The following is a 26,504-nucleotide window of genomic DNA, read 5'->3' on the forward strand; positions in this document are numbered from 1 at the left end:
AAGTCGCTCACACAAAACAGCAAGATTTACTTTTACAATACTAATATTGATTTTGTATTACGTGGTTACAATATATTTGTTTTTTAATTCGTAATAATATTTTATCTAATAAAATATAATTATTCATTAACCCTGTTATCGAACGTTATCAAAATAATGGAATAATTTAATTTATATATATAAATATAATTTTTGCGCATCAAACTACGATCAGTGATGGTATAGCTGTTCCAGATTTATTATAATTTATACTGTGCCAATTTGGCATGTCGTTTACCGGCAAAGGATGATATTTTGTTTGAAAATAAAAGTCTAATAATTAATAAATAAAATTAAAAATTTTGTTAATAAATAAAAGTATATAAAAAAGTGAATTTTTCATATTGATGAATGTTAAATAAGGGAGAGGACAATACATCCTAATTTAAATGCCTTACATATAGTATATAAATATGGGGTATATATTTTTAATAATTATATTGTTTAATAAAATCTTCCAATTAAATATAATGTGTGAACAATTTCAATTCGAATGTCGTAGTCACCCAACTTTCCGACCAGCACAGTATAAATACATTCTGATTACAATTTATACCTTCATAAAAACATGATTATGTTATAACATTTCAAATTTATTTAGTTTAACCCAAGGGGCCCAGAAATACCAGTCAAGAATATATTAACGTAAACCGTTTACGGTTTAGTAAATTCAATGCCTATCTAATAAAACTTATTATAAAAAATAATGGGCTTGAATCTAGTCGCTAGTTGCTTAAACATCGTCGTCTTTGGAATCCTTTCCCCAGAATTTGTCAAAACGCGTTCTTGCTTTTTCCAACACTTCAGATGCAAGAGAACGTCCAGTGCCTGGTGACACCACGCTCTCCACAGCATCTGGTTTTGCTGTAACTGGTGCTGTATCACCTAATTATTTATTAATAAACTTTTCTCATTAAAATGTTTATGCTGTTTATTCTACACACCTTTGGTAACATGCTGGAGGCTCAGTGTTTTTCGTCAAGTGATCAAGTTTTTGCTCTTACCATCAATTTACCTGTTACCTTCAAATCAAAAATTTTGAAAGTGATCTATTCATTTTGGCTTATTACTGTCCTGATAAACAATAGCCGTTTTGGAGTTTTTAATACAATACCAAAGATTTTTTAAATTTCGGCCTAAAAGATGAATCAAATAGAGGAATCCGAAAAGTACGTCCATATTCATACGTGGTCATTGTGTATGTGTAAAATAAGTTTTTGTGGCTAATACAAGATAGCTCTGATTTTCAATTTTCTAAGTTCAATATTTCACTCAGAATGATTTACGGAATATATTTCCCTTGAATTTACTTCACTTGTTTCCAACAGACCTGATACACCGTTCGAAAAACATTGTCAGGATGAATAAATGATGTACTTATATGCCAAAAATAATTAACAAAAGGTTTGAAAATGCATGCTTGGTTGGGCTAAAGCATAAAAACATGCACAGCGTTTAAAATTTTGAAAAAATCTCTTACTAGTCGAATAAATTTTATAGAATTTCATGAGAATGGTTTGGTAGGCAATTTAAATTTGAACAAATAAAAAACATATAGTATAATATTTTTATTAAATAAAAAGTATTTTATTTACATTTAATAAATTATAAAAAAATGTATACCAATTATTTCAACATATAAATTGATGTGGGCAATATTTTTATGAATTTATACCTAGCTTAAACATTGAACAATAACTTATCATATTAAAATTAAGCATGAAGATATAAAAATAGAAATGGAATAGAACCGCAATGTAACGGAAAAGAAAATCTCATTTATGGTAGTCGATATGGTTGATGAAGATTTTGGAAATTTAACTGATCGAGGATATCAATCAGATTTATAATTTATACTTAATGTTGTCCATTTCATAATCATTGTTGGTGAAAAGTGTGGAAATTGTATAAAGTAAAATTCGACAACGCTGTCGGTTCTCATAATCATTCTCAGAAAATAATTACATATTCAGATTTGATGATTCTGAATGTAGTATTTTTACTTCGAATTTGAAATTTTGAAATAACTTCCGTTTCATTTCGGTTCTTATCTAAACATTCAAGCAAACAATTAGAACGTTCATTTATGATTATAAACTATCAAATGTTTAACTTTTTATATAAAGATAATTTTCAATTTCGAATAGATTCATAATTATTAAAACTATTGTTATCATTATAAATAGACATATTTTTATTAATGTATATTTATTTCCTCACAAATTCAACTGCAAAGGAACGCTATTTCTCTACATTATAAATAGGGTGTCAGCTAGTGCAACATTTATGTCCACTTAGATCGTACGAAAGAAATTTCATTATTTCTGAAGTTTATCTATCGGGCAAAAATTCTATATTAACTATATCAATACGTCTTACAGACTGTGTATAAAAATAATAAACTAATCCTATGAACTTAGGTATAACTGAAAATCTTATAAAATACTTAAAACAAAATTTTTATAGCTTAAAAAAAAACGCGATCACGTGTACGGTATTTGATTTTTGCTGAATCTCAGACTTGGCTTACGAAGAAATTAATTTCTGCGATTGATCGTATAAGGATAATTCGATCGTAACCAAAAAAAAAAACAAATAATAATATGATTACAAAGCGCTTTTATTTTCTCCCTGTATCATTTGTTATAAATATCTATATTTTTAAATAAACCAAATATTTTCTAAAAAATGGTAACGTCAAATTTTTATCTTGGATATTATATTCAACAGTTTTTGTATTTTGTTTTGAGTTAAATCTTTCAAATCAATCGGATTTAATATCGGCACTTCAAAATCGTATCAGAGCTGAGAAAAACAGTTTGGGTAATTTTACGATTGGTTTATAACTAGATAATGATATTTGATCATCTAAGACTGGTCGTGTTGTATGGCCAGTTCAACAAATTACGTATGTTCAAAAAAATAAGTATAAAACATTATATTTGCCCCGGATATTCTGATAAGCGAAAGTCAGCTGACGACTGAAGGATAATTATTAGAAAGTGACATAAAAAGTTGGAAAACATTTATAACAAAAAAATGAGTATATGTTGATGACGTCGATGGAAACATCGAATGGATTTGTATCTTATAGGAACTTAACATTTCAGACACTACCATCGTAGAAACATACTGGTTACATGAATGCCATCGCTGTTCAAGCGGCAATGTATTTTTGCATTGTTAAAAAATATGAAAAAACTAAACGATCGATGCTATTAGCAAGCAGCTTCAGTAGGGCCACCCACCTCGGTTGTCCGTTGAGTTGCCATTAACTAGTTCGTCCCTGTGCGAAGACGTAGCCGATTGGGGGGCGCTGGGCGGCAGATCTCGGGGGCTACGAGCCTTTATTTCGCTTTGAGGACGTGGTGTTGGCGTGCTCACTGCATCGCCTCCTAAGAAGTAATAACGATTAATCATTTAGAAAAGGCTTTTCATTTTACATACATGTACCTATTTTTTGGTTGCTTTAAGGGGTTACACCACTGTAAAGTTTTCGAAAAACCAAAAAAAAAAATTTAGGCTTAAAATATATATTGAACCTTTTAGAATATGAGGAAAATATTTCATACCTAAAACTTTTTTTTTACTTGTAAATATGAGCTTTTTCCACGCGCGTCGGGCTGCTTCGAACCGACACCGCTCAAATACATTAACAAACTAGCTGTAAGTGGAATTCTGTCTTAAGGCAATTAGGGCATCGTGCCTTAAGGCAAATTGCTGGAACTTCCCGTACCAAAAATTATTTTTTTTTTTAAAAACGATTAAAATTGAAAAATTGAAAAAAATCTACTTCGAAAAAATAAGATTTTTGAGAAACTATAAATTGGACAAAACATTACTTTTTTTTGAAAAAAAAATTTTTTTAAAAAAAATTAAAAAAAAAATTTTTTTTTAATTTTTTTTTTTAAATGTTTTCTTTATTTTGACATATTTTGGAAGATCTGAACTTGTTTCTCAGAGCAATCGTACTGCTTTAACTGCATAGAGACGAAATATAAAGCGCGTAAGCGCGGCGTCGCTGTCTAACGGGTAAACATTGATACGGAACCCATAGGAAAATAAACAAAATTTATACTTATTGTTAAAATCTCTATAAAATATCTGAAAATTTGATGTGCATATGTCTAATGATCATTTTTGACCGCCAAATGACATTTTTTTTTACTTTTTTCGTTATATCTCCGAAACCGCTAGACCTGCCTTTATGAAAATTTGATCAATTCTTCATCTTGTCAATACAAGTAAAATGTTTTTTGAATTATTAAAATCGGACGCTCCGTTCTCTTAAAAACTGAGTTACCGTTTTCGGCACTTTTTGCCCCGTATCTCCGGAACGGCTAGACCTGCCTTCGCCAAAAACTAATCAGCACGTCTCCTTATCAATACGAATCGAATGTTTTTTGAATTATTCAAATCGGTTGATCCGTGTTCCCGAAATCGTCGACGAAAATTTGTATCCGCACATACATACACACACGCACACACACACACACACACACACACACACACACACACACACACACACACACACACACACACACACACACACACACACACATACATCCATTTTTTCTAAGGTATGCCAAAATATTCAGAAATCTCTGAAACGTAAAGATATATAAAAATTTTCATTTTCGATTTTTTTGCGATTACTATAACTTACCCTACGGGAAGTTAAAAACATTATAAAGCAAAATGACAACATGTATGTTTTTGAATATATTATTATATGTTATTATTAACTATTAATATTCTATAAATAAACTGCAAAGGCATTTTTAACCAATAGATGATCAGTGCAGAGCAAAAAACATATAAGCATCGACCATATTGCGGCTGATATTGCTGGGGTCAGTTTCAACGATGGTCTAATCAATATTTTATAAATGATAATAGTTTTGGAGATTAATATTGGCATCTAAACAAGTAATTTTTGTCTTAAAGTAGATTATAAACGGCTTAAACATGTCGAACGGTCTTTGACGGATGCGCCAAAAGTAGGACGCTCTGATATAAAATCAAAAGAAGAAAATAAAAATAAAAGGGCATCTGTATGTTGATGGGATATCAGATTAATAGTAAAACTAGTGGGGCGCATGGCATCGTGCCTTAAGGGAATTTGCTGGAACTTTCCCGTACCAAAAATTATTTTTTTTTTAAAAGATTAACATTTTTGAAAAAAATTTACTCTGAAAAATTAGATTTTTGAGAAACTATACATTTTTGACAAAATTTTACTTTTTTTTGAAAAAAATACTTTTTGAAGAAAAGTGTATTTTGAAATATTTTGGAAATTCTGAACTTTTTTTCAAAGCAATCGTACTGCTTTAACTGCATAGAGACGAAATATCGAAGCTCGTAAGCGCCGCGCCGCCCACTACCGGAAAGCATTGGTACGGAACCCATAGGAATGTAAACAAAATTTATACTTCTTGTTAAAATCTCTATAAAATATCTGATAATTTGATGTGCATATGTCTAATGATCATTTTTGACCGTCAGATGGCATTTTATTTTACTTTTTTTTTACTAGATCTCCGAAACCGCTAGACCTGCCTTCATGAAAATTTGATCAGTTCTTTATCCGGTTAATATAAGTAAAATGTTTTTTGAATTATTAAATTGGACGCTCCGTTCTCTTAAAAACAGAGTTACCGTTTTTGACACTTTTTGCCTCATATCTTCGGAACGGCTAGACCTGCCTTCACCAAAAACTAATCAGCACGTCTCTTTATCAATACGAATCGAATGTTTTTTGAATTATTCAAATCGCTTCATCCGTGTTCCCGAAATCGTCGACGAAAATTCGTATCCAAACACATACACATACACGCACACACACATACACACACACATACATCCATTTTTTCTAAGATATGCCAAAATGTTCAGAAAGTTTTGAAACGTAAAGATATATAAAAATTTTCATTTTCGATTTTTTTAACTTCCCGTAGGGTAAGTTATAGTAATCGCAAAAAAATCGAAAATGAAAATTTTTATATATCTTTACGTTTCAGAGGTTTCTGAACATTTTGGCATACCTTAGAAAAAATGGATGTATGTGTGTGTGTGTGTGTGTGTGTGTGTGTGTGTGTGTATGTACGTGTGTGTATGTATGTGCGGATACAAATTTTCGTCGACGATTTCGGGAACACGGATCAACCGATTTGAATAATTTAAAAAACATTCGATTCGTATTGATAAGGAGACGTGCTGATTAGTTTTTGGCGAAGACAGGTCTAGCCGTTCCGAAGATACGGGGCAAAAAGTGCCGAAAACGGTAACTCAGTTTTTAAGAGAACGGAGCGTCCGATTTGAATAATTCAAAAAACGTTTCACTTGTATTGACAAGATGAAAAATCGATGAAATTTTCATGAAGGTAGGTCTAGCGGTTTCGGAGATATGGAGGAAAAAGTAAAAAAATGAGCCATCTAGCGGTCAAAAATGATCATTAGACATATGCACATCAAATTATCAGATATTTTATAGAGATTTTAACAATAAGTATACATTTTGTTAACATTCCTATGAGTTCCGTACCAATGCTTATGCGTTAGACAGCGAAGCGGCGCTTACGCGCTTTATATTTTGTCCCTATGCAGTTAAAGCAGTACGATTGCTTTGAAAAAAAAGTTCAGATCTTCCACAATATGTCAAAATAAAGAAAAAATTTTTTTTTTCAAAAAAAAAAAATTAAAAAAAAAACTTTTTTTTCAAAAAAAAGTAATTTTTTGTCCAATTTATAGTTTCTCAAAAATCTTATTTTTTCAAAGTAAATTTTTTTCAAAAATGTTAATCGTTTTTAAAAAAACAATAATTTTTGGTACGGGAAGTTCCAGCAATTTGCCTTAAGGCACGATGCCTTAATTGCCTTAAGACAGAATTCCACTTACAGCTAGTTGCGATTACTATAACTTACCCTACGGAAAGTTTAAAATATACGTTTTTTTTTTGGTTGCTACAGTGGTGTAACCCCTTAATGATCACATGGGAAATATAAGAAGAATTCGATTATACTTAGATACAATAATATCTATGTCAATGCTTGCAAATAATGTTTGGTATATTTTGGTACGATTTGATTGACTCGTTTTTTAGACTTGTACTTGGAATGTAGAGTTGAGTAAGATTTTAGTTTTGAAGAGTTTTCTATTTCACCTTCTCGTACATTCTGCGTGACTGTAAAAGTCTTTCCTGTATCCAGCGGCACCGTCCAATTCACAGGATCGGGCGATCGCATTATAATTTGTTCCGGTGATTTAACCCGCGTTGGTTCCGGAGGTGACTTGACAATTTGCTCTCTGGGGGTCAACGCGCTGCCAGCACTCGAAGATACCGAGGCAGCATCGCGTTCTACTGATCCATCGTCTTCAACTAGAAACGAATAGTAATTATTATGATGAAAATATCGAACTGTTTCAGCTTTTTCGATTTTGCTACAACTGTTTGTAGACATTTGACGTCCAACAGGCATGGTGCAAGTCCATTTGCCCTAATGATAACGCTAACAACGATTACTGATGGTAATATGAACATATTCGGAATAATTTATATACATTATAATTAACGACAAATTGATACTTGAAACACTAAACACTTTCGGTGTATAAAGTTACTTCTAGAAAAATTATTCTAATTATTTGCTAATAATTGCTACTTGCACTATCCCTATAGCTTTCTACAAAATATAATGAAAAAGAGTATTCATAAAATAGAATATATATATAGTAATTAATGAATCTAGTGATTAAACTATTTTTAAGAAAATACATAGTTGTTATGGTTACTACATATATTTTTGTATCCTAAAGAAACAGAATTTTTGAGATATTTAAATTAAAACGATGAAAAATAAGCTCAAACCTCCAACATTGAGATTGATTTATATACTACTTAAATTGAGTACTAAATGAATATTATATAAAAATAAAACATGCGTCTTGTATAATATATGCGTAGCATTTTTTCTACATAATACAATTTAAAATATTGTTAGTGCCAAAGTAGTGCCACACAAACACCTCGTGTTTTTGAGAAACATTTCAGTTTTTTTAAAAAAACTAAAGTAATGTCTAATACTTCATTACACCCATGCAAATTGCTTTATTAGCAGCAGATTTCATGTAAAAATTTTAATTTGTTTGTATAAACATCGATGTTCAATTTTTTGAACAGATTCAGATCTTAACGTGTTAATGAAGCATATTTTGTTTTAAAATATATTGTCATATGTTCTATTAAACAAATCCATGTTTATAAGGCACGTAGGAAGGAACGTATATATATTTAAATATATTCATGCATACTAATTTAAATTAAATATTTGTACTATTTACTTAGTAGTAGTACTACTAAGTTATAGAATCTGTAACTTGGTATTAATTAAAGTAAGTATTGCAACATATATGTATATATACAATGTATATAGTTACATACATAGGGTGGTTCTTAATATGGGCATTTTCGAATTTCCTTGCTCCCAAGGGCTCAAATGGTTCCAAATTGATAAAAAACAATTCTCTGAAAGTTTTAGCTCTTAATATTGTCTTTTAGATAGAGCGCAATTCAATCAAAGTTTTGTATGGAAAGAGCATGAAAAAATTTTGCAGAGCGTCGAATTTTCAAAAAAAATGACACGAATTTTCACTTTTAATTCATTTGTCGCTAAGTTATATCTAAAATTTTTTTTTAAATTTTCAAAATTTTTTCCATGCTATTTCCATACAAAGTTTGATTGAATTGCGCTCTATCTAAAAGTTAATATTAAGAGCTAAAACTTTCAGAGAATTGTTTTTTATCAATTTGGAACCATTGCAGCAAGGAAATTCGATAATGTCTATATTAAGGACCACCCTAATATTCATATATATATATATATATTAGGGTGGTCCTTAATGAGGACATTTTCGAATTTCCTTGCTCCCAGAGGCTCAAATTGTTCCAAATTGATAAAAAACAATTCTCTGAAAGTTTTAGCTCTTAATATTAACGTTTAGATAGAGCGCAATTCAATCAAACTTCGTATGGAAAGAGCATGGAAAAAATTTTGAAAATTAAAAAAAATGTTTTAGGTATAACTTAGCGACAAATAAATAAGTTTTATTCATTCATTTGTTCGCTAAATTACATCTAAAAAACATTTTTAAAATTTTTGAAAATTTTTCCATGCTATTTCCATACAAAACTTCGATTGAATTGCGCTCTATCTAAACGTTAATATTAAGAGCTAAAACTTTCAGAGAATTGTTTTTTATCTATTTGAAACCATTTGAGCCCCTGGGAGCAAGGAAATTCGAAAATGACCATTTTAAGGACCACCCTAATATATATATATATATATATATATATATATATATATATATTACAAGTTTTTTTCACGTGTAATAATGCTTATTCATTATATAAGCATCTATATAAGAATTTCACGTGTAAATATTTCGTTTGTTTGTCATTATTTAAAATGACTATGTATTTGTGTTTGAATTACTTATTGGTCAATTTGAAAAATATACTTACATTCCAATTATTGCATTCCAATACACATAAAAATAAGTATAATATAATTGTTCAGACAATTAGCCCTTGTCTGTAAAAATATTCAAACGTGAGTTTGAACCTTCGTTTACTTATTGATAGTAAGTTAGATAGTAGAAAGATTTAGAAATTTAAGAAGAAGGATAGAAACATGCTTTTATAATAAGAATATCACATATTAAACATCCAGAGAATGACACATTGCATACGACATCTAGTAAATGAAAGATTTTGTAGTAACGAACATAGCCAAAAATACTTACATACATCCTTTTAAAACATAGATAGAAAAAACGTCGTCACTTTAAGTAAGTAACTTTTGAATATTCAGGACACAAAACTGTTGGAATAATTTGTCAACAACCACATACGGTTCGAAATAACTGAAGGCTGTCCTAAAATATTGACAAAAAAGTTCTGAAGTTTTTCAGTGTTTTACGAGAAAAATTAAGTAAATTTAGCTTAGAGCCACAATATCTATTTCGAACCACATATAAGTAACCACAAGATGAGAGGAAGGGATGTTTTGCTTGTCTTCGATGGTGATTGGTGGTTTTGGTGGTTGACGTGCTTGGGGTGTTATACTTACTTTCAAGTTTTGGCGTTTTGTCCTCGCCAATTTTGGTGCTTACGGGGCCCGTGGCAACAGGGCCGGCTGCAGGCGCCGATTTCGGCGTCGGCGTCGGCGCTTGTTTTGCCGACGACGGCGTTTTTGTTCGTGATTGTTGCTGCGCTTCCGCGTTTCGATTAACGACGGTTGAGGATGATGAGTGAGGTTTCGGGGGCACCGAACTACTTTTAGAACGGGACGGGACAGTGGTGGATAGGGAGGCTAGAAAACCGGAAATCTAAATTAATATTGATTATGGATTAAACAATGTATGAGTCGACGTTGAATGATTGATTGATTAATTTGAAATTTTTGATCGTGTTTAATTGTGATTCGTTTCCAGTTACTGTAAACGAAGAACTTTTCAAATGCCACATTATAGTGTTTTGATATATTTGCCAATTGAGTGATATTCTTATTATGTATATTGTTGGGTTACTTCATAAAAACTATAACCAGTTAAAATCTAAATAATGTAGTACTTTATTATTTGTTATAAATATTATAGTTAAGCAAAAGCAAATAAATGTTAAGGCTGAAAAATATTTGAAGCATAAAAATTACCTATATTTTACTATGAATTAAAAAGCTGTTACTGTTAGTACAATTACTTCTACTATTAGTCCAGTAATTTGGTGCAAAAAAAGGCTGTTTCCGGTACAGTACTCCGGGAATTCTGAAAATTGGTAATTTTATAGATTTCGAGGCGCTCTTTACGAAAATCAACTTTGCGACCTCAAATTTGAACGGCAAATTGCGTCAAACAACAGCTTTTTAAAAATATCTCCTTTCTGGCTGATTCTGCGATAAAAGTATCTATGTACGAATTAAACTAGAGAAAATTTCTTACAATTCTTCAGAAAACCGTTTTTTTTGTAAAATTGATAGTTTGAGAGTACGGCCGCCTCGAAGTCTTTGCTGCTCTCGCCGTGGTATCAAATCTCTCCACATCTGACAGCACTTCGAACATGACCACATTCTCTCTAATAATTAATATTTTCAAAGTTAAATTAAGCGAATAAGATCTAGAAATAAAATAATTCAAATATTTTTCGTTTTTTTTTTGCTACTTTATTAACACTTCAATGGCAAAGTAGCTATAAGTATACTTATAGCTTGAGTAGCACCTTATAGCTTCAAGTAGTTTGAAGCGTTAAAAAATCAGCAAAAAACAGAAAAATATTTGAATTATTTTATTTCTAGATCTTATTCGCTTAATTTAACATTGAAAATATTAATTGTTAGAGAGAATGTGGTCAAGTTCGAAGTGCTGTCATATGTGGAGAGATTTGATACTACGGCGAGAGCAGCAAAGACTTTGAGGCGGCCGTACTCTCAAACTATCAACTTTACAAAAAACGGTTTTCTAAAGAATTGTAGGAAATTTTCTCTAGTTTAATTCGTACATAGATACTTTTATCGTAGAAAGAGCCAGAAAGGAGATATTTTAAAAAAGCTGTTTTTTGACGCCATTTTTTTAATATGGCGGCAACTTGCCGTTCAAAGTTGAGGTGGCAAAGTTGATTTTCGTAAAGAGCACCTCGAAATCTATAAGATTACCAATTTTCAGAATTCCGGGAGTACTGTACCGGCAAAACGACCAAATGACTGGACTATATCGCCTGTAAGATACTTATTTTTATCTTGTATGATTGTTTCCCATAATAAGTGTTTTAAGGAATTGTTTCAACGTCTAATGATCTTATGTTTTGTGGTTGGTTTAGGATAGTCTTTATATTATTGTTAAACTGAATTAGAGAGTAGAGTGGAGGTTGAAACTTTTCCAGTTTGATCAGAATGTTGAAATGATAAAAGTCGAAAATTTATTGATCTGTAGTAAATATTTCAACTCACCTTTATCTCGATATTATGATATAATGAAATGTTTCTAAACGTTTAACTCATATTCAACATTAATTGGGCGATTTATGGGCAAATAGTCGCATGCATTATGACGAATAAAAATCATTCAGAATAGATTGATTTTCTAAGCTAATACATCGCAAGAACAATTTCGATAAACGTCCAAGTATAAATAATATAAAAAATTATTTTAAGTGAAGGAAATGTACTGAATGAAGCTCAACCTCCACAATCTACTTAATTTTATATTATCATTAAATTCACGACAAATAATCGAATATATAAAATAAATTTTGCCAAGAAGAACATTGATGATCCGGTGATGCACCAATTATTATTACTTGGACAATTAATAGTTTAATTGACGAAATTAGCATGAAGGGGGTATCACAACTAGCATGCTCCAGTCACCAAGTTTTTTATACTAGTTTGTGACATGCTAATATGACAATCATATTCTATTCTAACAAATCCTATTCCATAGAACAATTATTGAAAGAGAAAATATCTATAGGTCGATGTTATCTAATGTGAGTTAGTAAATGATTTCGTACTAGTACTAGTGTACATCAATTTTTCGATGCTACGGAAAGAACATGAAATGTCTATATTAAGAAACAATTATAAAAGTGCTTTACGGCGTGTTTAAATTCCATATATTATCTAAATAATAAATATTTCTGACCACCTTTAACACGAACTACTGAATATATATAATTTTCAAATATATATAATGCAACTAGACTGCCACCGTTATATGATTTCATTTAAAGATTAGCATCTTTCGCAGAAATAATTACGTATTAATATAATGAACTTACTATTATAACCGCCAAATTCTATTATAAAGTATAATATAATTATGCTCATGTGCTTCAGTCAAGGGAGTAAACAAATCAGAAGTTTGAAAATTTATTTAAATTGCTAAAACGGGTATTGTAAAATGTAGTTCACACCAATTTTTTTTACATCTTGGACTATTATAGCACTTAAATTTATTATATCATTTGAATTATTTGAAAAATTCAAACCAATACCCTTCTTCGTAACGTACGTAAACTAATGAGCTAAAATGGTGTGAAAATCATTAATGAATTGATATATAATTCAAATTCACGCAACGACACTTGAAATCGTTTTCATAGATATTTCCTTAGCAAAATTGGCGGTTCCCAAATAATTGTAACTTTCGAAAATGATAAGAATCTCTTGTGAATTTTAAAGAAACACCAGAATATAATCATTATTTAAACCATACTTGTTGTACAAAAACTCACTAGGTCTTGGTCTACGTTCAGCAGATACTGCCATTGTCGGGCTTTTCTTCTGTTTGGCGGCCGCCGAGGCGGTTGTGGCGGTCACCGTGCTTCCTGGTCGTGGGGTCCGTTTTGGCGATAAATTTTCGCTTTGTATTACTCCCGGACCCACCGAGTGCGAACGGCCTATTAATTAAAAAAAGTTAATTATATAATACATTTTCATTAAAATAAAATTCCCTTTCGATAAGGGATCGTTCAAGTATTACGTAAGCAGATTTATTACAATTATTTACACCTCCCCTCCCCTCCCCTTTGTCAGCAAAATTAAGCAAATTTCTTACCCAAAATAAGCAAAATAACCAAATCAATAATCCCCCCGCCCCCCCCATAGTGCTTACGTAATACTTGAACGGCCCCTAAGTGTTATAGACAATGTTATTTATATTGTGCAAACTTCGTGAAAAATAACATGGTCAGTTGAAAATTTTGACCAATGCCATATATAAGTATTGTTCTGAAAATTATTTTCTTTATATTTTTCTTGCGTCATTCGGTAAAATTTGTTCCTGTTTAGACACAATAATGAAATTGATACATATTTTAGACCAAAATTGTTTGTTCTAAGTCGAAATTTCTTTTCTAACTCTCTTTTACATCAAATCATCATATTGTTCTATACTTCTAATAAGATGACTACAAGTAATAAAAAGTAAAAGCTGTGTAAAAACAAATATTAAAATGTGTAAACCTAATAAAATTTTAATAAAAAATGTGTTTGCTAAATATAAAACTGTTCATGCCATGTATCGATTACAAGTGTTCGGTTTCCAGTAGAAACCACGCGCAAGTGTGCCTGTGTTATAAAATAAAAATGCAACTTATATTAATAACATGTTTTTGGAAATACAACCACGACCGCTTAATGATCGTGAATAAATAGATATAAAAGTTTATTCTGTTCACTTACATGCATCGATTTTATACACAATAAATTAGATTTCAGAAAGTCTAGAATAAAAAATGTTGCATTCATTGTACAAAAATAAAAACACAGTTTTAACAACACGGACACAGTAGGTGATACGCGTGGTTAATCTCACCAGATCTCGGACTGCTTTTAGATTTCTGCGGACTACTTTTTGTGGGCTACCTTTCTTGGGGCTGCTCTTCTGCGGGCTGCCCTTTTGAGGGCTGCAACGTTTCGGGCTGTAGTGCTCTTCACTTCTTGGCGTTACCGGCACTAGCTTCTCTAGAGTTGGAGATGGCAATAGTGCCCCTTCCTCAGAACAATCTAATTATAAAACTAGCTGTAAGTGGAATTCTGTCTTAAGGCAATTAAGGCATCGTGCCTTAAGGCAAATTGCTGGAACTTCCGTACCAAAAATTATTATTTTTTTAAAAACGATTAAGATTTTTGAAAAAAATTTACTTCGAAAAAATAGATTTTTGACAAACAATTAGACAAAAATACTTTTTTGGAAAAAAAAAATTTTTTTTTGATTTTTTTTTTTTTGAAAATATTTTTTTTCTTTATTTGATATATTTTAAAAGATCTAAACTTTTTTTCAAAGCAATTGTACTGCTTTAACTGCATAAAGACGAAATATCAAACTGCGTAATCGCCGCGTCGACGCCTAACGCGTAAACATTGGTACGGAACCCATAGGAATGTAAACCAAAATTATACTTATTGTTAAAATCTCTATAAAATATCTGATAATTTGATGTGCATATGTCTAATGATCATATTTGACCGCCAAATGGCATTTTTTTTTACTTTTTTTATTAGATCTCCGAACCGCTAGACCTGCCTTTATGAAAATTTGATCGATTCTTACCTTGTCAATACAAGTAAAATATTTTTGAATTGTTAAAATCGGACGCTCCGTTCTCTTAAAACTGAGTTACCGTTGTTGTCACTTTTTGCCCCGTATCTACGGAACGGCTAGACCTGACTTCGTCAAAAACTAATCAGCACGTCTCCTTATCAATACGAATCGAATGTTTTTTGAATTATTCAAATCGGTTGATCGGTGTTCCCGAAATCGTCGACGAAAATTTGTATCCGCACATACATACACACACGCACACACACACACACACACACACACACACACACACACACACATACATCCATTTTTTCTAAGGTATGCCAAAATATTCAGAAACCTTTGAAACGTCGAGAAATGCAATTCATTTTCGATTTTTTTGCGATTACTATAACTTGCCCTACGGAAGTTAAAAAATCAACGAAAACTGGTGCTTAATCTAATACTATTTCCTGGACTAAACTATGAAACAATTTAAGTGTTATTTTTTCATTTTTTTGACAATAATTTATTTCTTACCTATTCCTGTAGTTCTCTCAAGGTGATGACGAATTGTCTCCTTTCTAAATCTAGCATTGTCTAACATCTGGAAAAAAAACACATTTTTATTAGTTTTTTTTTATACTGATTGAACATAAGTAAATTATCTCACTTTATTATCGAGCACTGGTTTTGCGGATCCAGGAACCCGCGGTGTTTTTATGAAGGCAGCCTTCGTCGGTGAAGTTTTCTTATTATTTTCTTTATCTTTCTCTTCTTTCGTTATTGACCTATTCATAAAGGTTAAAATTAAAACTTATTTATATTTATTATTTGAATTTAATAATTCAATTGATAAAATGGTGGTCTATTTACCTATGGCTAGTAGAAGCAAGCGACAGTGCAGATAAGGAACTACGCCGCGATACTTGTTCCCAAAGCTCAATTTGTTTATTCGATATATCAGCTACTTGATCTATACTTAATTCAGTACCCCAACCGCGGCTCTAATAAAATATTAGATATTATAGAAAATCATTATAGAAAAATGATGAAATTTTAATATAATACCTTATATTCTCCCGCTTTTTTGCGTAATTCTAACACTTCTTTGTACCAAGCATCTGCTGGCGTAGACGTCTCTACCACTGCGTGCTTTTCTATGTGAACTTCTTTCTTAGGCGAATGCATGTAATCTAATTGAGATATTGGCCTAAAGTTCTTCTTGTGTTCTATTTTAGTTTCTTTCCTGTAAAGTATAGTTTTATGAAAAATTATTTTATATTTTAATAGAAAAATATAAAATGATTTTTCTAATGGTTACTCTCAAGAGCAAAATATTATGCATCAGATAGTAGAGATTAGCTCCAAATATGATCTTTGAATATGTAGGGAAATTATTTAAAATATGATGGAGAATGTATAAAGCGAACAAATATTTCATCAAAATTAGGTAACCGGATCACCAGTCCCTAGGTGATCCGCAACCTGTGTGTAGGGTGTCGACGACATCTATTGCTTCAATATTTATCACTCTGTGTTGGAATATTTTGAATTCTAATTTATTAATTAAAATTTGTAGTTTCTTAGAAGTACAATTATTGATTTTTGAATACATTTTTATTGACAATGATTGGAAAATCTTGAAGTATCTCGTTGTGGGTGGAAGGTTTAGTAGTAAGGTGACCGTACGTCACTGATTTCCACCTTGGTTTTTCTAAAAGCAATTTTTGTCTCGGATTTAGATCTTTTGTTCCGAAATGTACTGGTTTTTCGAAAATTAATAGGTAAATTAACGAAAATTACGAAAGCAAACGAACAAGTGCTATTTTTTAAAAATTAGTTATGAAGAAAATTGTATAGAATTTTATAAAAGTTTCAAAAGCGAAAAACCTAGATTGAATAATACAAGATATAATAGGAGATCATAGATAAAAAAGTATTACATGTAATCGAATAATGAAATTATTACTAAAAGTCTGCAATTCTGATTTAGAAAAAAAAATTGTGCGGGCCGGGTACTGGTACTCGATATTAGGACTGTCAGTTAACTGCGGGTGCGGGTATTTGCGGGCACTCGGTCGGACACGCTAGATGCGAAGAGCGAACGAAATTTCTTACTGTGAGCGGTTGCCAAATCAAATTTTACAATTTTTAAAGGTTTTTTATATTTATTTTGTCGAAGAAACTATTATGTGATAACTAAAGATATATTCGATATATAGGATTGTTTTCTTATAGAAATGCTAATGTTATTTATTAAAGTATCATTAACAAAATGAAATTCAGATGTATGAACAAGTTTTGATATTTATTGTAGGGTATTATGTATGTTTATTTTTCACTATTCATTAGTATTAAATTATTATATTTATTAGTTAATTAGCTTTTTGTAGATATTCTGATATTCTAAATTGTTTTATCGGACTATTTATTCGTATTTGATGATTTACTATAATTTTTTAGTTGTGTTCAAGCTTTGCATGACGTTTCTAGACCCGCTACGGAGGTCTGTTAGGGCGATATGCCATTCGACGAAAGTGTGTTAATATAAAAAACTGTATTTCTTATTATATCCTTGAATAGCATTTGTTAGTTTAAAGTCATCCCCCCGTCCCAATTTTGACTTAAAAAAATATGGTCACCTTATTAGTAGAACCACTGGGCGGATCGCTGTCTCCCCTGCGAAATACACTCCCGTACCGAAATGGTGAGATTTGAAAATTTAGTAAATCAAAAATAAAAAAAAATCAAATTGTTAACATTGCCAAATCAAAAGTCATATACAATAATACGACTTATTCTTCAATTAATAAAAACCAATTAACACTATGCCCATACATCGCTAGAGGTAGTAAATATGACAATAAGACCCACTTCAAAAATCAAAAGTAACGTTAATACTCAAGATATATCCGCCCAGTTTGTGGATAAATCATGCCACGGTCCTTCAGAAAGCTTTTCAAAAATTGTTTATCACCCCTGAGATTAAAGAAAGACGTAGAATTGCCTATTTATCTATGACAGCCAAATGATAATTTGCTCTGCATATTTCCATTCTTTTAAAAAACATCAAATATACATAAGCGCATCATGTGTGAGCGCGCTTGAAATGTTGCGCAACGCAAATCAACAAATGCCCACCATACAATATTGTACTGCGCTACATTGTCTATTATGCAAGTGATCTTACTTATTCATAGCTTGCTTTTCGTCCAGTGTGTTTGCTTCTTTTTCAGAAGCCTCCGGTTCCATAACCAACGGTTCGAGCTCATGATTGTTATCTGAAATATAGAGGCATAAATTGAAATATAAAACAAATCGATACGGCCTACTCTAGCTACATGTGACCTTTACATGGTTTATCGCGTGGTGCAGGTTTTAGTGCAGGTGTTTTATACCGCAAGGGTTTAGGAATGAACAAACAAGGAATAATGATTTGATTTTATTACTTAAAAACATTCTATGAGACAAAGAATTATCTTAACGGCAATAGCAAAAAGTACAACTCACAACTTTTTAATAACCCTATTAAAATTTCAAGTGAGAAAACAACAAACATAAGCAAGCTTTTTATGGTGTAAAGAGATACACAACGAGTTACCTTTTTCCGTGGCTTGCGTTCATTTTTATGTACTTTGCTAAATTAATTCTTATGTTTCATATTGTCGAACAAAATTCATTAGTATACGTTTCTACCATATCATACATGAGATAAATAATAAATAACTTATAATTCTAATAACATTATTGTAGGAGTGACTTATTAAGGGGCACAACTAGTGTAACCGCCTAAAAAAGGTGATTTTGGGAATTTATATTAAAAAAAAACTACTCTGTCAATCATTTCAAAATTTTAGGAATATCTTCATACATGTTTTAAGAATTCATAGTACAATTTTTGAAGAAAAAAATCAAATACTTTTTAAGTTATCGTCGATCTCCAACGGCGCGACAAAAAAGGCCCTTTACTGCTACAGTGATTCCGGCCTTCTACGTGGATGAAATTAAAAAAAAAATCTCGTTAAACTAGATAATATTGTCTGTAAAATGAACTACGAAAAAAAAAAATCAAAAATTGACAAAATGACGGTGTTTTTTTTAAAAAAAGTTGAATTTTATCCAAAATTTTGGTCGTTTTTGGGCTGCCAAAATTCAATATTTGATTCGATCAAAAGATCGATAGTTCATTTTACGGAGAACTATATATAAAACATGTAAAAATTGATAGTGATCGAATCATTTGTTTTTGAGTAATTGCTGCAGCAAATTCAGAAAATGCTGTTTCGAGAAAAACGCGTTTAAAGATTAAATGATCGTTATACTATATACTATATATATACTCTTTAAATGGCTGTGACTCAAAAACTATTTAAGATATCGATTTAAAATTTTGGTATGTTATTTTTGAAGGTATAACCTATCGAAATATGGAACAATTGAAAATTTGATTTTTTGAAAATTTCACCCTAGTTGTGCCCCTTAATACTTGATCCGATATCACAAAATCTTGTTGGGGAAAACTACTAACTTTTGTAATTGTTGTATAAATAATATATTGATGTTACAAGTTGTGCGTAAACAAACTTGTATTAAGACTTGTATTCTTAATTTTTAAAATATAAAAAATCATTTTTGGTGTAGTAGTTTTCTTCAGATATAGAAAGTGCAAAGTTGACAGTTAATATTCAACTTAAATATATGCGAGTTATTTATTAGATTAAAAGCTAATATTTTGCTTAGTTTTTAATAAACACCTGTACGGGTAGGTCGCGTTCCACATGATCGATACTTTGCGTCTCTTTGTTATATATTTATACAAAGGTCTATACTTAGCACGCATTACACATAAAGCCAAGCTCTTGGTCTAAATAATTAATACAAACGATATTAGAACAGTTTAACTATTTTTCATGGATGTTAGTAAAACTCTTACAGAAAAGAAAAACAAAATCGATGTAGCAATAATAGAAAATTAGTAGATTCTTAAGCTTATTAATTATTTCTTGTATCGCTAAGGAACAGTTCAACTCACTTGTACTTTAATCACAATTTTGAGAATATTTTAAATTTTACATAAAAATTTATCGATTTTAGTATTTGTTGTTATAGTAGTCAATTTTAGGTATAACATATTTAAATTTCAAGGCTGTAAAATAAATATAAGGCTTGTAATAAAATTTAAAATATATTCAAATATATTCTATTTCTAGTACATTCAATTCTAGTGCATTTAATTAGGCAATAATTTATAAGTTTTGACTTGCTTGAATTCGATAACAATGATTATAATTTTTAATTATCCATAATATGTTTAGGTATCTATTTATTGGCGCATTTGTTAAAATATGATATTTTGTTAATTTATATTATAAACACCGCATTTTGGATTACTATTAATAGCAATTACTGTAAAAGATTTTAATATATATGGCACACTCGCAAGAAAAGTGACACACGTCAAAGAGTTAAATTTTGAGTAGAGCAAGAATAAAAAACTTAGAGTTTTAAATGAGATGCTGAATGCTACCTTAAATTAAAACTAATTAATTTAAGGGGCACAACTAGTGTAACCGCCTAAAAAAAAGGTGATATTTGGGAATTTATATTAAAAAAACTACTTTATCAATCATTTCAAAATTTTAGGAATATATTTATACACGTTTTAAGAATACATAGCAAAATTTTTGAAGAAAAAAATTAAATATTTTTTAAGTTATCGTCTATCTTCAACGGCGCGACAAAAAAAGGCCCTTAACTGCTGCAGTGATTCCGGCCTTCTACGTGAATGAAATAAAAAAAAAAATCTCGTTAAACTAGATAATATTGTCTGTAAAATGAACTACGATGAAAAAAATAAATCAAAAATTGACAAAATGGCGGCGTTTTAAAAAAAAAGTCGAATTTTACCCAAAATTTTGGTCGTTTTTCGACTACCAAAATTCGATTTTTGATCCGATCAAAAAATCGATAGTTCATTTTACGGAGAACTATATAAAGAACATGTAAAAAAAATTTGATAGTGATCGGATCATTCGTTTTTGAGTAATCACTGCAGCAAATTCGGAAAATGCTGTTTCGAGAAAAACGCGTTTAAAGATAAAATGATCGTTGTACTATATACTATATATATACTTTTTAAATGGCTGTAACTCAAAAACTATTTGAGATATCGATTTGAAATTTTTATATATTATTTTTAAAGGTGTAATCTACCGAAATATGAAAAAAAAAACAAAAATCGATTTTTTCGAAATTTCACACTAGTTGTGCCCCTTAAACACATTCGGTTTTTTTTAGTATTGTGTTGGATTTGGATTTTACATTATAACTCGATCCTATTTTGACTTGTGCCAGTTTTCTATATTTTTGTTATTTAGTTTAATTTTAAAAAAAGTAACTTACAATTTTCAGGGTTCAAAAATAATCAAATTGGAATATAATGCGCACAAAAAGTGGCATCTGAAAATTTTTGAGACTGTTCTAGAGAGTATGCTTAAATTTGAAAGTACGAGCTTATGAGAGTGGTCAGCTGACTGGCCTTTTTATGCCAATGCTGTAATTTGAGTAAGTTATTATTCATTTTAATAACAAAATGAAAAATACAATAGTTCTCTTCTCTATATCATGAAATATAATTATATAATCAGAATAGACAAAAGTCACGTGGTGGGACATGACGTAACAACGGTGCAACAAGAGCGTTTTCAATTTGGTGAAAACACGTTTATGTGAAATTTGTCGGTAAAATGTAGTAACATCTCAAAACACGATTTGCGAGATCATAATTTTGTTCGATATTATGGTATAGCTGTCTTAATAAATCCACTTCTCACCTTCCTTCGTGGTTTCGAGATCGGTGCGTTTTCGGTGTACTGCAGCGGGACCCACACCATTGGCAGTAGGTTTGATGGCGCCCATCGAGAGCGACTTGCGGGGCGGCGCTGCGTCGTGACCGGCTCCCTTTTCTTTGATGCGTTTGCTGGGCGGCCAGGCGAACTGTAACCGGTATTCAGTACTGAACTTGGAAATGGCCTTGCTGAACAAGCCGCCTCCCCCAGCTGCGGCACGGTTACTTGGTGCTACGGCATCCTGTATGAAATAAATTGAAAGCCCGATGTCCCAGAAGACACTCAGTGATTCACTCGTTTATTTATAATAATGTCGCTATTAGCTTTAATATTATACAAACGTACTGCTAGCACTGATTTTAACATGACATAAATTTATTCGATTCTCAGAACGAAACATACTATTGTAAAGATTCCAAATAATCGAGGAAAAACGTGCTCAATAAATGTTCCTTAGCATTATTCAATGATTAATGGATTGTGAAATCGAATGGTAATAAACATTTCCAGTATATATATACATACATATATATATATATATATTAGGGTGGTCCTTAATATGGACATTTTCGAATTTCCTTGCTTCCAAGAGCTCAAATGGTTCCAAATTGATAAAAAACAATTCTCTTAAAGTTTTAGCTCTTAATATTAACTTTTAGATAGTGCGCAATTCAATTAAACTTCGTATGGAAATAGCATGGAAAAATTTTTGAAAATTAAAAAAAAATTTTTAGGTATAACTTAGCGACAAATGTATTAAAAGTAAAAATTCGTGTCATTTTTTATTGAAAATTTTACGTACTGCAAAATTTTTGAAATTTTTTTAATGCTATTTCCGTACAAAACTTTGATTGAATTGCGCTCTATCTAAAAGACAATATTAAGAGCTAAAACTTTCAGAGAATTGATTATCAATTTGGAACCATTTGAGCCCTTGGGAGCAAGTAAATGTCCATATTAAAGATCACCCTAACATATATATATATATATATATATATATATATATATATATATATTATGTATATATATACAGTAAAATCCGCTTAGTATGACATCGAAGGGACCCAAAAACTTGTCGTAATAAGCGGACGTCATACCATTCCGAAAAAAAACTATTTTCTGTAACTATGTGTGTACAGTAAAAGTCCATTAGTCCGGCAGGCCCGTAACCGGTCAAGATGCCAGACTGTTAAAATTCCGGACTATCGGTCGGTAATCATAATTATTTTTATAATTAGGTTAATAATAAAACCACAAAAACAGTACAAAGTGGTGAAAACAGCTTTTAAAGGGGGCGGCAGTCATTAGCACAAGGCAAAACAGTTAAGCTCTCTTTGTTTTTCTTAAAAACCATGGCTATTTTTTTACCTCCCCCAGTTGAAGAGGTGTAAAAACATGTCGATCATTATAACCAGGCATAATTTTTGTTAAAAATGGGTCATTATAAGCGATATGTCAATGTAAGAAAAGCAAGTATATACGACTGTTTTATAAGAATTTTATGTGAAATCAAAGTAGTATGTTTACGTCAAATACGCGTTTGGTCAATATATCCGGACCGGACATACTAAACCGATTCTATTTCGTTTTAACTATAATAAGTATGTTTTTATAATTTCGTTCGTAATGCATTTTATAATTAATATTTTATTTATAATTATATTTAATAATATGATAAATACAGTAAACATTATTAACAGTTGTCTTTATTTGTCATTTGTTACTTTTGTCCCTAAAATAATTTTTATTATAAAGAGAATTTTTATAAACAATTGTAAATCGTGTCTGTCATCAAATTTTGTTTCATTCTCGGTTTGTTTGTGTTATTAGTAACATGTTTGAAATTTGTGGTTGAATGTGTTACCAGTGATTCTTATTACCCCTAACATGTGCCTGATGGCGAAGATGCACAGAACAACCGTTCGCGATATAACATATCAAGCAAAACTTAAATTTATACCATTTTCCATAACAGTAGAAAAAGTCACTCGTTGAAATATTATGAATGCAGCATCAGCAATCGCAATATCGCATATACTGTTCAGTCAGCTATATTATAATAGATTATTAATAGACTTGATCTGTTTTTTTAAATATTAAATTATTATAAATAATCTGATTCTGAAAAATGACGCATGTTTTCATGTAATTCAATATAAATTTATTTCATCATTTTATTCGCTTTCGTGCAAAAATCTTTTAATATAACGATATAATTTTCTTCTACATCAAAACACACGCGACAAACGTTAACCTTCATTATCATAAGTCGTATCTTCTACGAAAAGCCTCGTACGATCTCCGAGAGAGCTTTATGCAAAAGCGAGTCAATCCAGCAGGATACGAAGACTCCCAATTACTGATTCAATGCACGAATCAAACTCTGATAGTCCAATTAGAATAGTGCGTATTTGATTGACGGTTTATGATGGATCGGTTTTGAATGGGGTATGATTTGGTTAATAATTGAGGAAATGGATAGATAAGTTGTATCAATAGTAAATGATAAAATTATCAACAATTTTGTGATTTTTTTATTCGCCCTATAAATGTATCAATTGAAAATTTTATGCATAATTTAGAAAAATGGGGTAAATCATAACGATACTAAATAAATAAATAGCACAATTTTATTCGTGCTATTGTTATCGCTTACTTTATATACTTTAGATCAAAAAGTTTATTGCATGTTTATGTGAAACGAAATAAATTTGGGTACCTATTAAAACTATTTCAAAGGTGCTTTAAAATTGCACAATATGCAACAATTTATTTGAGTTTAGAATTAACCCTCCGTCGGTCGGCGTGGTCTGGCCAGACTTTTTTCGACTTCAATTAAAAAAAAAGTACTTCTAGTAATCCTATCGACTTGAAATTTCTTGACTTTTCCTAAAATTTCATTACCTGTCGATCAATGAAAAAATCAGGACGAAAAAATGTACAGAAGGATAATTATAAGGATATTAACTCTTTTATACTTCGAACGGTCGAAGTGGTCTGTCTAGACCACCCATACATTTTGTATGAAATATACGCTTTTGATATATGTAAACCAGTATTTTTGTCTTTTTTCATGGTATTTTCTATTCAAACTGCGTTGTTAATATTCTTTGCTATGTGTTCTAACATGAATGTTAGTATTTTCATGACGAGAGTTCCTTGAAAACCTACCGAACTTATTGGTCATCGCAAACATTGAAAATCGGATGAGTAATGCATACATTATCAACAATTTTTCTATCCGTAGTGCGTTCGAAATTTTTTTTGGCAAACCTGTAGTGAAATTATATTTTCTACTTGAATTTTACAGCTCATTTCAAAGGCGACGCACCTCATTTCATTTTCATTTGAATTTCACATTCATTTCGAAGGAGCCCAAAAGGAATAAATATTGTTTTTCATTGATATGAAACAGAAAAATAAAAATAATAAAAAAGCAACCATTTTTTTATATTCTTTGATTTTTTTATATATAATATGATCTATAATTTTTTTTATTAAGCAAGCTCAACACATGCAAAAGACGGTAAAAAAGAAAAAATCTAAACTATAAATATTTACCATTAATAATCGTTAATATAAGACACCAAAACTCATTTATCTCATATAAATGCGTGTAAATGAATGGTGTCCAGCCAGACCACTCGACCGTTCGAAGGTGAAAAAATATCCGACCGACGGAGGGTTAATAAATAAAATTAAAGTTGAATTTTTCAATAAAAATTGTTTTATCGAAATCTTGCGCTTAATCGCTGCCAGCGGTATCTCAATCACAAAGCTTGCATAAATGTTGAAATATAAGCAACCTGCAACCAAGCGCTATGAAAAAAAACGTATATACTGTCTGTGACTTTTTCACATGGTACATGCTTCGTTCGAGAATCCACCAGCTACAATTGATCGAAGCCTTTCGTTATTTGTTCTGAAACCAGCCTAAATATCATTCTTTGAAAGAGAACTATAAATCAAAAACGATGATGCGATTGCCGAGCGCGCCTAAGTCGCGGATATCGATTGCGTACCATGATAACGATCAAGTCGTCGTGCTGCGCGTCATGTTGCGGCGGCGGCGTGTGGGTCGCCTGGCGTCGATGGTGCTGGGGGCTCGCCGAAAGTCCATCATTGCAGGAGGACCTTCCGATTTGCTGCGGCGAGACGGCCTCGAAGCCCCAAACGCCGATCTCTCCTCCGACTGCAAACAAACGAATACATCGTCCTGCGAAGTTCCGGCGTTATGTCCAAATTCCAATATCCATGCTGATCACGATATCGAATACGACAGGCGCGCGAACTACACTCACTCAGAAACGATACAGCACGCATATACTGGTGCTGATATTTACTTTTTCGAATAGCAAGGATTTTCTTCAAAGTACATAGGCAAACACTAATGTTCAAATACTCTTTCGATTCACCTAGTATGACAAAACATTAACCTACTGTGATATCTTCATGCAAAGTCGTATCAAAAAGCTTACTGCTAAAATTATTTTTTCTTATTTGAATATCACAGTAGAGTAATGAAAAGACATTAAC

The 26,504-nt window shown here is 31.2% G+C and overlaps 1 protein-coding gene across 1 annotated transcript; it reads right to left on the minus strand.

Moving 5' to 3' along the window:
* Nucleotides 1–547: 547 nt before the first annotated feature.
* Nucleotides 548–26,064, minus strand: LOC113374601 (proteoglycan 4-like). Its single transcript, XM_026614580.1, has 13 exons — nucleotides 25,991–26,064; nucleotides 21,954–22,209; nucleotides 18,311–18,401; nucleotides 16,189–16,366; nucleotides 15,994–16,124; nucleotides 15,791–15,908; nucleotides 15,658–15,724; nucleotides 14,460–14,600; nucleotides 13,328–13,492; nucleotides 10,167–10,409; nucleotides 7,202–7,417; nucleotides 3,288–3,434; nucleotides 548–924 (listed from the first exon to the last, which is right to left on the minus strand). Exons 1-13 carry the CDS (start codon nucleotides 25,991–25,993, stop codon nucleotides 773–775), a joined length of 1,908 nt encoding a protein of 635 aa, XP_026470365.1. The 5' UTR covers nucleotides 25,994–26,064; the 3' UTR covers nucleotides 548–772.
* Between the last annotated feature and the right edge of the window lie 440 nt (nucleotides 26,065–26,504).

This window comes from Ctenocephalides felis, unplaced genomic scaffold (assembly GCF_003426905.1).
Source record: "Ctenocephalides felis isolate EL2017-DRISC unplaced genomic scaffold, ASM342690v1 CF-g0.4_SCAFFOLD_01886, whole genome shotgun sequence".
NCBI classification, from domain to species: domain Eukaryota; kingdom Metazoa; phylum Arthropoda; class Insecta; order Siphonaptera; family Pulicidae; genus Ctenocephalides; species Ctenocephalides felis.